Source organism: Gopherus flavomarginatus, chromosome 6 (genome assembly GCF_025201925.1).
Source record: "Gopherus flavomarginatus isolate rGopFla2 chromosome 6, rGopFla2.mat.asm, whole genome shotgun sequence".
In the NCBI taxonomy this organism is placed as follows: Eukaryota; Metazoa; Chordata; order Testudines; family Testudinidae; genus Gopherus; species Gopherus flavomarginatus.
Window position 1 is genome coordinate 94,570,737 of NC_066622.1, and position 14,104 is coordinate 94,584,840.

At 38.4% G+C, this 14,104-nt stretch overlaps 1 protein-coding gene across 8 annotated transcripts in view; it reads right to left on the reverse strand.

Moving 5' to 3' along the window:
• CTNNA3 (catenin alpha 3) overlaps nt 1–14,104 on the reverse strand; it is a 941,808-nt gene that overhangs the window by 717,242 nt on the left and 210,462 nt on the right. For 7 of the 8 annotated variants that reach the window (XR_007775063.1, XR_007775060.1, XR_007775061.1 and 4 more), the window contains exon 7: nt 3,387–3,590. Coding sequence is in view for 3 of the 8 variants with exons in the window: in XM_050958306.1 (XP_050814263.1) it covers nt 3,387–3,590 (204 nt within the window). In the remaining 5 variants the exon portion in view is untranslated. Of the gene's footprint in view, nt 1–3,386; nt 3,591–11,375; nt 11,480–14,104 lie in introns of those variants that run through there. The other variant, XM_050958307.1, reaches the window with a different exon arrangement.

The window sequence follows — 14,104 nt, forward strand, 5'->3', positions numbered from 1 at the left end:
TATCTTGGCTGTGAAGCTCGTCAGTGCCGATGGTACTGACAAGGTCTCTTGGTCTGGGGAACATCGACAGTGTATGCTTCTTAGCCACCTTTTTAGTTCAGTGGCCTGTCGCGTGAGTCACAGACAAAGAAGAGGCTGCAGTCGGTGAACTGTGTCATGGGGATGTCCATGCTTCTGGTTCAGACGCCGACCAGAGAGACTTCTCCACGATCAGCAGTTTAAACTGCAAGTCTGTGGCTTTCCTGGTCCAGGCTGTCAGTTTGTGACAGTGAGGGCACTTTTGAGGCACATGTGGCTTGCCTAAGCAGCAAACACACTGAGATTGATAACCTACAGGTGAGGCAATGTTTAAAGCTGAGAGAATGAGGCATGCCCCTGAGGGCAGAGTTTCATCCTACCCTAAGAGAAAAACCAGGAGTAACGGTTCAATGAAAACCTATTTCTAGTCAGGAAACAAGGTGGGTTTTTTTGTTTGTTTGGGTTTGTTTTAATAAATGGGGACAAGTGAATGAAAGGAGTTAACTATATAACAAAACTAGAATTAACAAGGGTATGCTATGCTAACTAAGCTCTGAGGTGCTGCTGAATGCTCTGACTCATAGCCAAGGGAGATAGAGAAGGAACTGAGGTGGGGTTGGTCACACAATGCCAGTTAGCAGCCTGAGGCGGTGCGAGATGGGGACTGTGCATGTATGACCCAACCAGGCACTGCTACCACAAATCTCCAATTACAAGCGCAGGTGCATTAAATACCTAAAGTGGAGCACCCACAGGGACGTCACTCAAAGAAGAATAGAAACTTTTAACACAATATATAAAAATTGGGCATTTTTATTGAAATAGCTCCATTAAGGTGAAATAGCTCCAAAGATAGATGCAGAGTATGGATTAGTTCTAAGAAATGGAATATAATGGCATCAGAACAAGAAGAATGAAGGCAGCTTTTCAAATTCTGCAATCAAAATAAAAAGACATCTTGCAAGAAAGTAAAGGGATTTCAACTTGAATATTGGGAAATAAAGGTAAGTACAATAGATTGAAAGATGTGTGTCTTTCATTCTAATCAGTTAATTAATTTTCCCGCTTGCAGCAGAATTGCCTCTGCCTTTTTTTTTTAAGTTGTGATTAAACTGTACAAAATTCTTCCTTCTTGTGGAAAAATATAGGCATTACTTCTGTAGGATTTACAGTGCTACACAAGATGTCATTTTTATAATACAATTCTGCAGCAAACTTTACAGAAACAAGCCCCTGTCCAGCAATGATATCTGCAATGCCAGGTCCTTCTGCCATAAAGCCCTACTGAAATCAAAGTGTCAGAAATCAGTTGGGCTCTGCACAGGCACACAAATCTATTCACCCAGAGCTCCTTGCCACACTGGGGCCCTTTCTTTGCATTTAGTATGTGAGAACAGACAAAAGTGACCTTAATAATTTGAATAAAAGGGTGCTTCTATCATCACATCCAGTAACAACAGGCCTCAACATAATTTCTGCAATAATGTTGAAAAGAATAATAAAACACTGACAGAATTTTTTTTATCTTTTTATATTTAAACAACTCACTGAAGAATTATCTACAATAAGTCACAAATTAACTCTAAGCTATTTTTAAGAGGGATCACAAATGTTTTAAGATTACTTTAAATCTTTTGTGCATTTTACAATGATTATAGTTCAAATTGAGCTGAAGAAAGAAATATATTTCTTACTCATGTTCAGAAAGTATTGCCAGAGAGGCTAACGGTTCGTTGTAGATTCAGACAAATTAATGCTGACGGTGAAAAGAATCAGAACTAAAAGTATCTTTATAGACTTCAGGCCTGAAATATCAAGCTGAGTTCACAGACATTAATTTAAGATTGCTGTAGATTTTCTGTAACTATAATAAATGACTAGAGGAAGGGATCAGCAGATATAATCTCTGTGAGACTGATACACACCTGGGAATACAAAGATTTTCTTAAAGTTCTCCATTTTATTATCCTGAGGTTAAACACACACACACACACACACACCCCACAGAATGGTCTTGCATATGTCAACCAGCAGTACCTACAAAGAAGAAAACAATTTCAGCTCCCATAAGGAGAAACAATCATCCCCCTCAATGGACTGTGTCAGATGCATCATCTCAAAGTAGCTTTAGATAAGATCAGTGTGTCTACTGAAAATGATTATGTTGTTTCCAGAAGAAACCCATGATGTTAATGCACTGTCCCCATATTAATGGTATCCGTCCTACCAACTTTATTTTTTGTGTCTGGCAGCGCACTTAGCTATGTATCAAACTAGTTACTCAGAGCTAAAAATCAATTTTTTTAAAAAAGTTATAAAAACTATCACTTTTTCAAAGATTTGCCACAGACACATTATAAAGCATGCTGGGCAATCAGATTTCTGGATTTCCTCAACATTCCATGCCCTACAATTTTGCATTTAAAGGATCTCAACGTGTACAGCTTGTTGTTCTTATACTGATCAGTTACGACTGCCTGAATGTTTATGTTAAGACTACATGGAAATGGATTAGTCAGATTTTAAAGCAAAACAAAACTTTATAAAATTTGCTGCATGTTGTAGAAATAAGTATAAAATCCTAGAGTCTCAGTCCTCAAATTCTAAGAGACAACCAGGAAGTAAAATTATAAAGAAAGTCCCCAGCATTCAAAGAAACATAGTATCTCTGTGACACCTACAGCACAGATAAAGTAATCTACATATCCCTCCATTTGTGATATAAGATATTTCACAGTTTGCCTGGGACAGGATAAATCTTGTTCATTTTGAAGATGAATAGTTGGCTTTCCCTTAGCGTACCAATGGAGCTGAGCAATACTGATTTTTCATTGCAGTGGCTAAACCAAGAAATCTCAGGGGAGAGAAATTGTTTCAGGTCAACATGAAACAGGATTTTATTTTGTTTTATTCATTTTCTTTCATTGTCAAGTGTTTTTTACTCTCTCTCTCCTTTGTTTTAAATGTACGGGGGGGGTAAAATTCTAAACAAAATGTCATTTCAAAATGGAAAGTCAAACATTGTGTTTAGAAAACGTCAATTTGGGAAGGGGGAGGGAGTGCAGGCCAACTATTCACTGAATAAACCCAATTTCGCAAGTAGTTTCAGTCTACCTGAAACTGCATTTTTTGATGAATAAACTATTCATCCAAAAAATGTTACCCAGCCTTGTGTACCACATACATGCATGAGAACTACTACTTTTGGCACTCTAATAAATACATAAGTAGCCTACATTATTAAAACTACAGTAAAAGGTCAAAAGGCACCGGTGATTACCAGACTGATTATACATAATGCATGGCAATGTAGAAAATGTGCTTTGAAGCATACACAAAAAACAACAGGAAAGAAACTGGTCACTTACATTATTCATGTATTCAGACAGAAGATCTTGGAGAGCTTGGCGGATGGCGTTGCACTCTGCGATTATTTGTTCTCGATGAAAGTCACGCGTGCAGGAAGAGTCAGCTAACAGTGCTGCCCCACTGATAATCCCCTCCAAACGTTTCTCTAGTGATGGCCTTATTTTTTCTTCATTCATTGTAAGTGGATCCAATATGATTAAACTCTAGAAAAAAATTAGAAAAAATGTCCATGATTTGGTCAGCTCTTGCCTGGCTAATTGTAACATTCTATTTTCCAATCTTCCCTCTTACCACTATTTTGCCATTCAACTATATACAAAATAATGATGCTCAAGGCATCTTTCCTTTCCACCACTCTAACTAGACCTACCTTGTCCCTCAATATTTTCACTGACATCAAAATTCACAATCTTCATCTTCACCTTTTGGATCATAAAGTGCTCCCACTCCTACATTATTACTAGTTTCCTCCCCTCAAATAGCATTTCACCATATTCTAGGTACTTATATGACCCCAATCCCTATGATGTCTGAACACATCACACACAATACTTAATGCATTCATCCAAACCTCTGTGAGGTAAGGAAGTACTAAAAATCCCATTTTACAAATGGGAAGCAGAGGCAGAGAGAGACTAAGCGACTTGCCCAAGGCCACATTGGAAGTCTGTAGCCGAGCAGGGTACTGAATCCAGCCTCCTAAGTCTCATGCCAAGCCTTAACCACTAGATCATCCTTCCTCTGGAAGTTTTGCCATTGACTTAAATGGAGCAGAATTTCACCCTTTGTCTACCAAACTCCTCTCTCCCTTCAATTCCTTCCCTGAAACTCCTTTCAGTAGGGCCATAAGTCTTCCATTTCCTTACCCTCCCCTTTCCTGAACTGTTCCTCCACATGGTGTGTTTGTCTTGTCTACTTTAGATTGTAAACTCTCAAAAGCTAGAAATTGCTTGTGTACATTTATGGCACTATAAGTAATTTTAATACTATTATTTAATACTTAGTATCCTTCTACAATGTTTTCCCTGGGCACAAGGTTTTAAAATAGTGGATTTTTTTTCATTTTAAAGCCTGGGGATGTTCAAAAGCTCCCACGACTGCACTCTCAGAGATCTGGGTCTCCTCTGAATACAAAAAAGAAGCCAGCAGTGCTTGCCCACAGTTGAAAGATGCCATCTTGGATTATTTGAACGGGTTCTGCTGATTTTAGAACACAACAGCACTACATAGGTTACTAGTCTACTGATGTAATATCTCTGGATTTTAGTAATGCTTTTGACATAAGCAAATTAGGAAAATGTGGTCTCGGTAAGATGGATGCACAACTTACTGAAAGACCATATTCAAAGAGTAGTTACCAATGGTTTGCTGTCAAAGGGGGCTAGGGGAGAAGAATGCTTAGGAGGGATATGAAGGGATTAGTCTGGTGTTCAGTACTATTCAATATTTTCATTAATGACTTGGAAAATAGAGTGGAGAGTATGCTTATAAAATGTGCTGATAATACGAAGCAGGGAGGGTTTGCTAGCACTTTGGAAGACAGCATTAGAATTAAAAATGACCTTGACAAATTGGATATTTGATCTGAAATTGCCAAGATGAAATTCAATAAAGACAAGTGCAAACTACCATGCTTAAGAAGGAAAAAAAAATCAAATGCACAACTACAAAATGGGGAATAAACAGCTGGGCAGTAATATTACTGAAAAGGATCTTGGGGTTTTAGTGGATCAGAAATTGAATGAGAGTCAAAAAAATATGATGCGGTTGCAAAAAAGGCTATTATCACACTGAGGCATATAAATAGGAACACTGAATGCAAGACACAAGAGGTAGTCCCCCAGCTCTACTCAGCACTGGTGAGGCACCAGCTGGAGTATTGTGTCCAATTCTGGACACCGCACTTTAGGAAAGATGTGGACAAATTGGAGAGAGAGTCCAGAGGAGACCACCAAAAATATATAACAGGTTTAGAAAAACCTGGCTTATGAGAAAAGGTTAAAAAACCTAGGCATGTTTAGCCTGGAAAAAAGATGACTTGGGAAGGGAACCCTGATAAGTCTTCAAATATGTTAAAGGCTGTTATTGAGAGGACTGTGATCAATTGTTCTTCATGCCCAAGACAAGTAGTAATAAGCAAGGTAGATTTAGGTTCGATATAGGCAAAAACTTTTAACTGTAAAGATAGTTAAGCACTGGAACTGGCTTCCAAGGTTGAGTGCAGAATCCCCTTCATTTGATATTTTTAAGAACAGGTTAAACAAACACCTGTCCGGGATAGTCTAGTAGACTTGTTCGGTCTGTGTGCTAGGAGTCAACTAGAGGACCTCTTAAGGTCCTTTCCAGCCCTACATTTCTGTGATTCTGTGGGGGCAAAAATGCTGCATTGCCACTTCAAGAGGCAGAATGGGCAAGCTGCAAAATATTAGCCTGCATTATTATTCCTAATTTTTGTTCAATATTAGTCTTTTGGCGATGCTGGTAGCCTCTTACCATTAAGGTAAACTGAGTACATGTTTAAAACAAAAGAACTACTATAAAAAAAACCTAGAGAAGAGTAGAAGCAGAAGGCAAAGTAAGTAAAATTGGTCTCCAGCCCAAATCAAGGAAATTACGTCCAGACCCCTATTAAGAGCTTGAGCTCCTTAATCAAATGTGTTTGAAAGGGGAAGTCATTCCTGTACTTATCCAGCATGAGTCAGTCCACTTTTTACAGACTTTTAAAGGTGACTTATAAAAAGGGAAAGATAATTGGGCTTCTTTTTGATATTTAACAAAGTCATGGAAGATTGTCATTTTTTCTGCTTATGTTTTACATTAGAAATTCATGTCCTGTCTTGACTGGAGAATTCTAAGAGTGGAGAAATAGTGACATGATGGCATCACAAGATAAAAGTGTGAACTATTGAGAGGAGACAGGTGTTTAGTCAGTCATTTTAAAACTCATTAACTTCAATAACTAATGAATGATTTAGAGAAGGGAAGTCTGTTATCGATTCTCATATTCATTGAAAATGGGAACGCTGAGTTACTTTTAGAAAGCTAGGAGATCCTCTAGCAAAACCAGGGAAACTAGACTTAATTTTCCAAATATTTATAAGGGCTGGGGAGAGCAAGAAAAAACCACTAGGCCCTCTTTATGCAACTTTTAAAAGATGACCAGTATAATATTTTTTAAAACTGTTTTGCAGATCCCCTTAAAAACAAATGTATTTTTAATCTGCTCTGGAATTCTGACCAGTCTAGGTCTTCCTCTTCTCACTGCACTAAAGTGAGCATTCAACTCACATTTCCCACAGCATAGAAATAGTGTAACACTCCAAATATGCTTTAAGCAATAAACCTCAAGCTCAAATATCACACTGTAGTACTCTCCTCCCCCACCTTTGTCTGGTTATGTTTCAGCATTTTCCTGATCTAGTTCCTTTTCACTCTCATTAGGAATGAAATGAGTTCCACAGGCTTGGAGTGCTGATACTTGGTAATTAGTTGAGATTGCCATGACTAGGATACAGAGAAATTAATTGTCTTGATTTGACTCTGAAAAACCAGGTGAGGCTTGGTGAGGAAAGCACAGTCTGGTCCAATCAGGAGAGGGGAAAGGCCATATAAAAACAGCTTTCCTGAGTTTGTTAAATCAGGTGGTTCTGAAAGAGTGAGAGCCTTATGTGCTAGTAAGGCTGAAGTCTGTGAATTAGAGCTGTTAACGTATCAACCCAAACCAAGATGGTCAGACTGGGAAATTGAGAACCATGTACTAGAATTGTTATGCAGTCAATTGAAATGCTGAAAGCTACAGGCATACTGGATGTGGATGCTAGATGAATTAAACTTCATGTGCCTAGACTGAACCAGGCAAGATGTTGAAACCCTTGGTGTGAAACTTGATTTATTTATTTATTTATTTATTTATTTATTACGGCTTTGAGAATATCCTTTCCTAGTTCATGGAAGGATGAATACATTTTTTTTAAATTTAACCCTCAGGAAAGAAAGCACCTGTGACTTTGTTTTAGTAAAGGTAGGCCAACTGCTCAAGAGATGTCTGTGATATTACTGCCTTAGCAGTCTAACATATGGAAGAGTGTAGGAAGAGAGCTCTAGCAATGAGAGAGAAGGGAGAAAATCAAAGATGTATTTTAGTAAGGTATAGTTTTGTCAAATTTATCATGATTAATTTTTTCCTAACTTTTCAGAACATACTCATTCTTACTATCGGCTTTTTAAACATGCTTAGAATTTTTACTAAAATAAAAAATGAGATTTTTATTTTTCTTCCTCTTTCTTAAAAGATTAAAATTGCTGGAGGCATTTAACCCATTCTTTCCAAAGGAATTTCCTTCAGTACAGGACAAACATAGAAGTTTGAAGTCCAACTGGTGGATTTTGAAGTTTCTGAGATTGTGGAAAGAGTATTATAAGAAGAAGAGTATGCAACCTTATCTATAGAAGGTGATATCATTTGCCCACTATAACTACATGCAGCAAACAAGACTCTATCATAACTGTTACAATGTACATTTATGTCCCTTGGCTGTTGCTTACTGAGCTCATGATCTCTTTAAAATCCCATGTTGTGAGGTACTAATTTTTCATCTTTACAGCACTTTGCAAATGATTGAGTATTGCAGACATATGGAATTAGGTTAAGTTTACTATATCCTTAGCTGTCTGAGATCAGTTAGTATTTTGAAGTTTGTGTGAATTTAACATCTGAAGGATCAACATTTTCAATATGTATCTCTTTAGTTCTATTTTCTCTTTTAATTAGGAAATAATTAAGGGCTGCAGTGACAATTAAAACTTGAGAAGAAAATTAGCTCATTAGGAATATTTTTGGCCATTGGATACACAACATTCATCTTCCCTCATCATTAGAATATTACGTCTTATTCTTTACCACATATGTGTACACACATTCCTGTCCATATTATTATGTACATTTAAACAAAAGGACACTGGTTTTAAAAAACAACTAAAGTTACATATTGGCACTTTCCAAGTTAACTGAAGGTTGCCTCTATTGGATGCATATAAAACCTACTGAAATCATCCCATTCATCATTGTATCCTGTCACCTACTGAAACAAATTGTTAAATCTAGCTTCAGATGTTGTAACTTTCTACGCTCTATTCTGAGAAACTATACAATAGCAGTAACCACTTTTTGATGGTTTTGAATATTTGGTCTTCACTTCAACTGTTGCAAATATTGATAGTCTAATAGTGATAGTAATTCCAAACATTAAAATCAACATTCAGAATTTCCATCTCTGTGTCTGTATCTGTGTTTGGGGGATAATGGTTCTCTGAAATTTTTGAAGCTACTGTGATGATATCATGGGACGGAGAGGTGAGGAAAAGAGCTCCTCTGTTGCTTAAATATACAAAAATGCAAGTTAGCTTTGATCTGCCTCTGTATACACACCCTACCTGTGATTCTGATCTGTGCAACCTAGCACCCTTGAAATGAACAGGACACCAATGAATATTTGAGGACTTTGAGGTGATGTGCTCTCACTTCCAGGTGGAGAGCAGAACATAAACTACATACCACGGCTCTGAAAAGTGCAGCCTGTAGGACTTGCAGAAAGCACTACCTCTTTTAAACAAGTTATTTTTTGTAGTGAGGTTATGGAGGGGTCATGCTCAGTAAATTTCATATCTGCTAATGAATAATAAGGGATAAAGCTGAATTGGCACAAAGTTCTCGAGCAACTTGAGAGTACTAGAGCATGATATTTGAGCTTGAGGTTTATTGCTTAACGAATATTAGGAATGTTACACTATTTCTATGCTGTGGGAAATGTGTTGAACAAAAATGTGGAGTAGAGTGGAAGAATTATTTCTCATGTCTTGCATACGACACTCCAGCTAATACATCCCAGAATGACGTTTGCTTTTTTTTTCTTGCCACAATGTTACATTGTTGAGTCATATTTACCTTGTTTTCACCCACTGAGATCTCCAGATCCCTTTCCACAGTACTCCTTCCTAGGCAGTCATTTCCCATTTTGTATGTGTGCTGTTCTTCATGGTATAATTTCTTTCTAAAGCTGCAGGAATTTCCCTTCATAGAACACTGACAACATTAATATTATATGCAGGGCCGGCTCTAGCCATTTTGCTGCCCCAAGCATGGCAGCACACCGCGGGGAGTGCTCTGCCGCTCGCCAGTCCCGCGGCTCCAGTGGACCTCCCGCAGGCGTGCCTGCGAAGGGTCCGCTGGTCCCGCGGCTCTGGTGGACCTCCCGCAGGCGTGCCTGCAGATGCTCCACCAGCGCAGCAGGACCAGCAGACCCTCCGCAGGCACGCCTGCAGGAGGTCCACCGGAGCCGCCTGCCACCCTTCCGGCAACTGGCAGAACGCTCCCCGTGGCATGCCGCCCCAAGCACACGCTTGGCGCACTGGTGCCTGGAGCTGGCCCTGATTTTATGCATGTTCCAAACTGTAAACCCAGCTACTACATTGGAGTTGGGAGAGTTTGTCATAGGAGCAAGCAGCAAATTAAGAGTCATGGGAGAAAATGTAGAGAGTAGCTCAGAGGTACTGGACATCCCCGTGGATGTCAAGCCTCTGCAAGTTCCCAAAGATGCATGTTCTTGTGATTTAATTATTTTTTTTGTAGGGATCTGTGCTTTTTCGTAGTTGAGATGTTTGTGACAAAAGCTGAGATTTAAAGAGGTTATTTTCAAGATCAGAATTGTCATGGGTTTTAGCATTCTGCTTTGCTGTCTTGGTTTATTGCTAATGTGGATACAAATGTAGTATCCATTTACTCACTCAGTCATACCCACATGAACACAAGAGTTTTATAAACTTTTATAAACTACATATAAACTTCTGAAAAACCTCTCCTAACCTCACAAATGCCCCAGACCACTCTAACAGACAATCTGAATTGCCAGTCAGCATCTTTGCTGCAATCCAAAGTGAGAATGCAGCACTCCACACTGATTAGGCCTCAACTGGAGTACTAAGTCCAGTTCTGGATGCCACATTTCAGGAAAGTTATGGACAAATTGGAGAAAGTCCAGAGGAGAACAACAATTATTTAAGGTCTAGAAAACGTGGCCTATAAGGGAAGATTGAAAAAATTGGTTTATTTAGTTTGGAGAAGAGAAGACTGAGGGGGGACATGATAACAGTTTTCAAGTACATAAAAGGTTGTAACAAGGACAAGAGAGAACAATTGTTATCCTTAATCTCTGGGAGCTTAAATTGCAGCAAGGGCGGTTAAAGGTGGACATCAGAAAAACTTCCTGTCAGGGTTGTTAAGCACTGGAATAAATTATCTAGGGAGGTTGTGGAACCTCCATTATTGGAATTTTTAAGAGCGAGTTAGACAAAAACCTGTCAGGGATGGTCTAGATAATACTTAGTCCTGCCTTAAGTGCAGAGAACTGGACCTCTCAAGGTTCCTTCCAGTCCTATGATTCTCTGATTAATCAAAAATCAGCTATATTTAATGCAGTGACAACAGTTAAGTATCATTCTATTTTTGAGGAAATCGAACTAATTGAACTTATATGGTAAGAAGTATCATGAGGGACCCTAAAATGCAGGGAAAACTAACCTTTCAGCAGTTACCCCTACAGACCATGTGAATGAAAAAATTAAAAAGCAGCACCTAAACAGTTTTCAGAAGTGAGATCTATGTTTTTCTGCATCACAGATGTTTAATCATTGCTTTACCTAGGATATAATTACGCTGATTGCTTATGTAGGCAATGTCCACCACAGCATGAGAGAGAAAGGAAAAAGCTTATACTTTGATAACTAGCATACTAATAAGGGTTTTGCAAATTGCATACACAATTAGTAAATAATGTTTAAGTATTTATTGATTTATTAACAGAGGTAATTCACTTATAACAAATAGTTGATTTCCAACCAATATATACTGAACCATTCAATTGTGAAATACAAATAGCCATTTTGCTAGTGCAACATTTGCACTACCTTTTGAATAATTCAGAGAACCCTACCTTCGTTAGTCTGGGAGCCTTCCTTCCAGGTTGGGAAACACTACTTTAGCCCCTCTTAAAGGAAGTGAGAATAGGAGAAGCCCATATCTCCCCTCTAGTAGGGATTGCTAGATTAGTGGAATCCAACACTCCTCTCTTGTTTTCTAAGTGAGCTAAGTATTAGAGAAGTGAGGAAGACTGACTAGCCTTGGAACACAGTGATCTACTGTGAGAGTGAGAAAAAGGTCTGGTGCCTTTAAATCACAAAGCTTTTCCCCCTTCCCAATGAGGTATAGCTAGCAAATAGGAAGACCTCTGGCCTGCAAATGATTGATGAAGTGATCTATGTTAAGGGGGAGAGTAAGCAACCTTGAGTGCAGGGGGTTGTGTGTAGACAGTGGGAAGAAAGGGTTTAGTGGCTCCTTCAAGTCAGCCAAGCTAATTGTTGGGACCTTTTGGCAGGTGTCCAGTGCAAGTACTCATTCCACAGAGGATTTGGTTACCTGATAAACCAGAATTGCAAGTAGACTTAGGGGAAAGCATCCTCTAAGGAAGCATGATTGTGGCTCCCTATGTCTGATATTGCAAGGAGATAAGTTGCCCCCCTCCCCCTCCCCTTATCCCTCAAACAAGGGGAGGGCAGTAGGAGCCCAGCAACTGGTTGGAACTGGAAGGGGAGGGCTGAAGGCAGCCTTCCCAAATAGTGGAAACAATTAAGGAATGACTAGACCTGTGCTGTACAACTTATTACCTAATATTACCCAGGTGAGTTAATAAAGCTAATAAACCTAACTTAACCATATCCCTGGTGTATTGTCTTTCTTACTGCATGGCTGGGACAATGGGTGCCTTTAAATAACAAAGCTTTCCCTCTCTTCCTATACAGATACAGAAAGCAAATAGGAAGACTTCTGGCCTGCAAACTATTAAGCTAGTTATTTGATGGGAGAAGCTCTGTTTGTTTTATGTACTGTATTTTGGAGGGTGAACTTAATCTGCCATTTTGTTGTTTTAAAATTTCTCTAATGTGAATAATTTTACTGGCACTTTATTTTTCTTTTGCACAATACTGTCAAGTCTCCTGGACTATTCTCAGTGGATGCCCCAGTCTCCTCAATACTGCACCTGCTCTTAACCACAATACCTTTACAACAGAATAGGCACATGGGGCTGAAATCGTGACTCCACTAAAATCAATGGAAAAACTCTCATTAACTTCATTGGGCCACAATTTCACTCAGAAACTTCAGTCACGGCCTCCAATATTGTCTAGAAAATTTTGCAACAGAACTAAATCAAGAACTCTCCAACTAAATGTTGAACAGCAGAACTGTTCCAAATTTTGTAATAAATCATTAAGTCCTCTGAACAGATAGCTACCTTATTTGCCATGAAAACACCAAAGAACTTTAAGCAAGTGGAAACTCATAAACCTTTCTACTTCTTGCCAAGCATCTTGAGCTGTGCAAACCTGTGGGTGTGATTATGCCACATGTCAAATGGAAAATAGTAAATATTGCAACTAGCAAAAGCTGCATGTTAATGTACATGGGTAAAGAAGTGTATATAATATGTGGGTACATGGGGTAGGGGATGATTAATTTTCAGAGGAGACAGCCCCACATTAGCTAGTACTATTTTTGATGAGAAAACTTCACAATCCTGTTAACAATTTGCCAGCCAGATGGAGTTATTCTTGTCAATAAAAGTAATGAGCAATAATTTACTAGTTCTGGTCTGAGTTTTCACTCTGTTACTTTCTCTCTGTGAAATGATACTGCTGTGATCCCCACCAACATATAGGTGCTGGCTCATAAATACAGCCACAATGAATTGATGATGATCTATCTGCAAAACTAGCATATGCCAGTTCACTAGATTATGATACATTTGGAGAAGGATGCAGGAGAAAGCACTTGCTGGTAAGGAATTTCTGCTAAATTTTTTTTCATGTCCTCTTCTCTTGTTTCTGTGCTTTTGCTCTTTTGCTCTACTGAGAGATAAATACTATATTATCACTATAACTTGATATAGTAATTTTAAAATAGTACAGCTAGGTGCAGTAACACTGAAATAACAGTTCAGAGAGACTATGGCATATTGGTCTACTTAATTTATCTATCTCTACATTTATAAAAACATATTTCTCTGAAAGTTAATAAGTCTAAACTAACTTTTGATAAAAGCTACTGTTTACCAAAAGAGCTGTAAGGAGTTATTGTATAAAATTAACCTTTAAATCCAGAATCCAGAAATGTGGTCAAGATAAAGAAGCTCTCAAGTATCCTAAGTATTCAAAGCATTTATTCAACTAAGTGCAAATCTTCTATGGCTCTTCTAAGTATGGATAACAGTCAGCACCACCATAGCCAAAAGATGACAAAAAGTCAAAAATAGAAACTAATCTCGTTGAGTGCTGCAGTTTCCTTATATCGTTTGTGCATGCAAATGTACAATTCCACAGAGGCCTCAAGAAGGCAAAGGTGTTTAAACTGGAGAAGTACTTTTGTATTTATGAAAAAACGTAGTGTGATATAGTCAAGGGAGGTGTAGTTAATTCTTCGCAACATAGAGTTTATGACATGGCACTTCTGACAATACTGCTTCTATGCTATTTGATCATTTTCTTGATTATAATAAGTAATGTAAATATTTTTCAAACTTCAGTGCCTAAACCAAGGCACTTAAATAAAAGTGACCTGATTTTCAGGAGTAATAAGCACCCACGTCTCCTACTGTCTTTAGGGGAA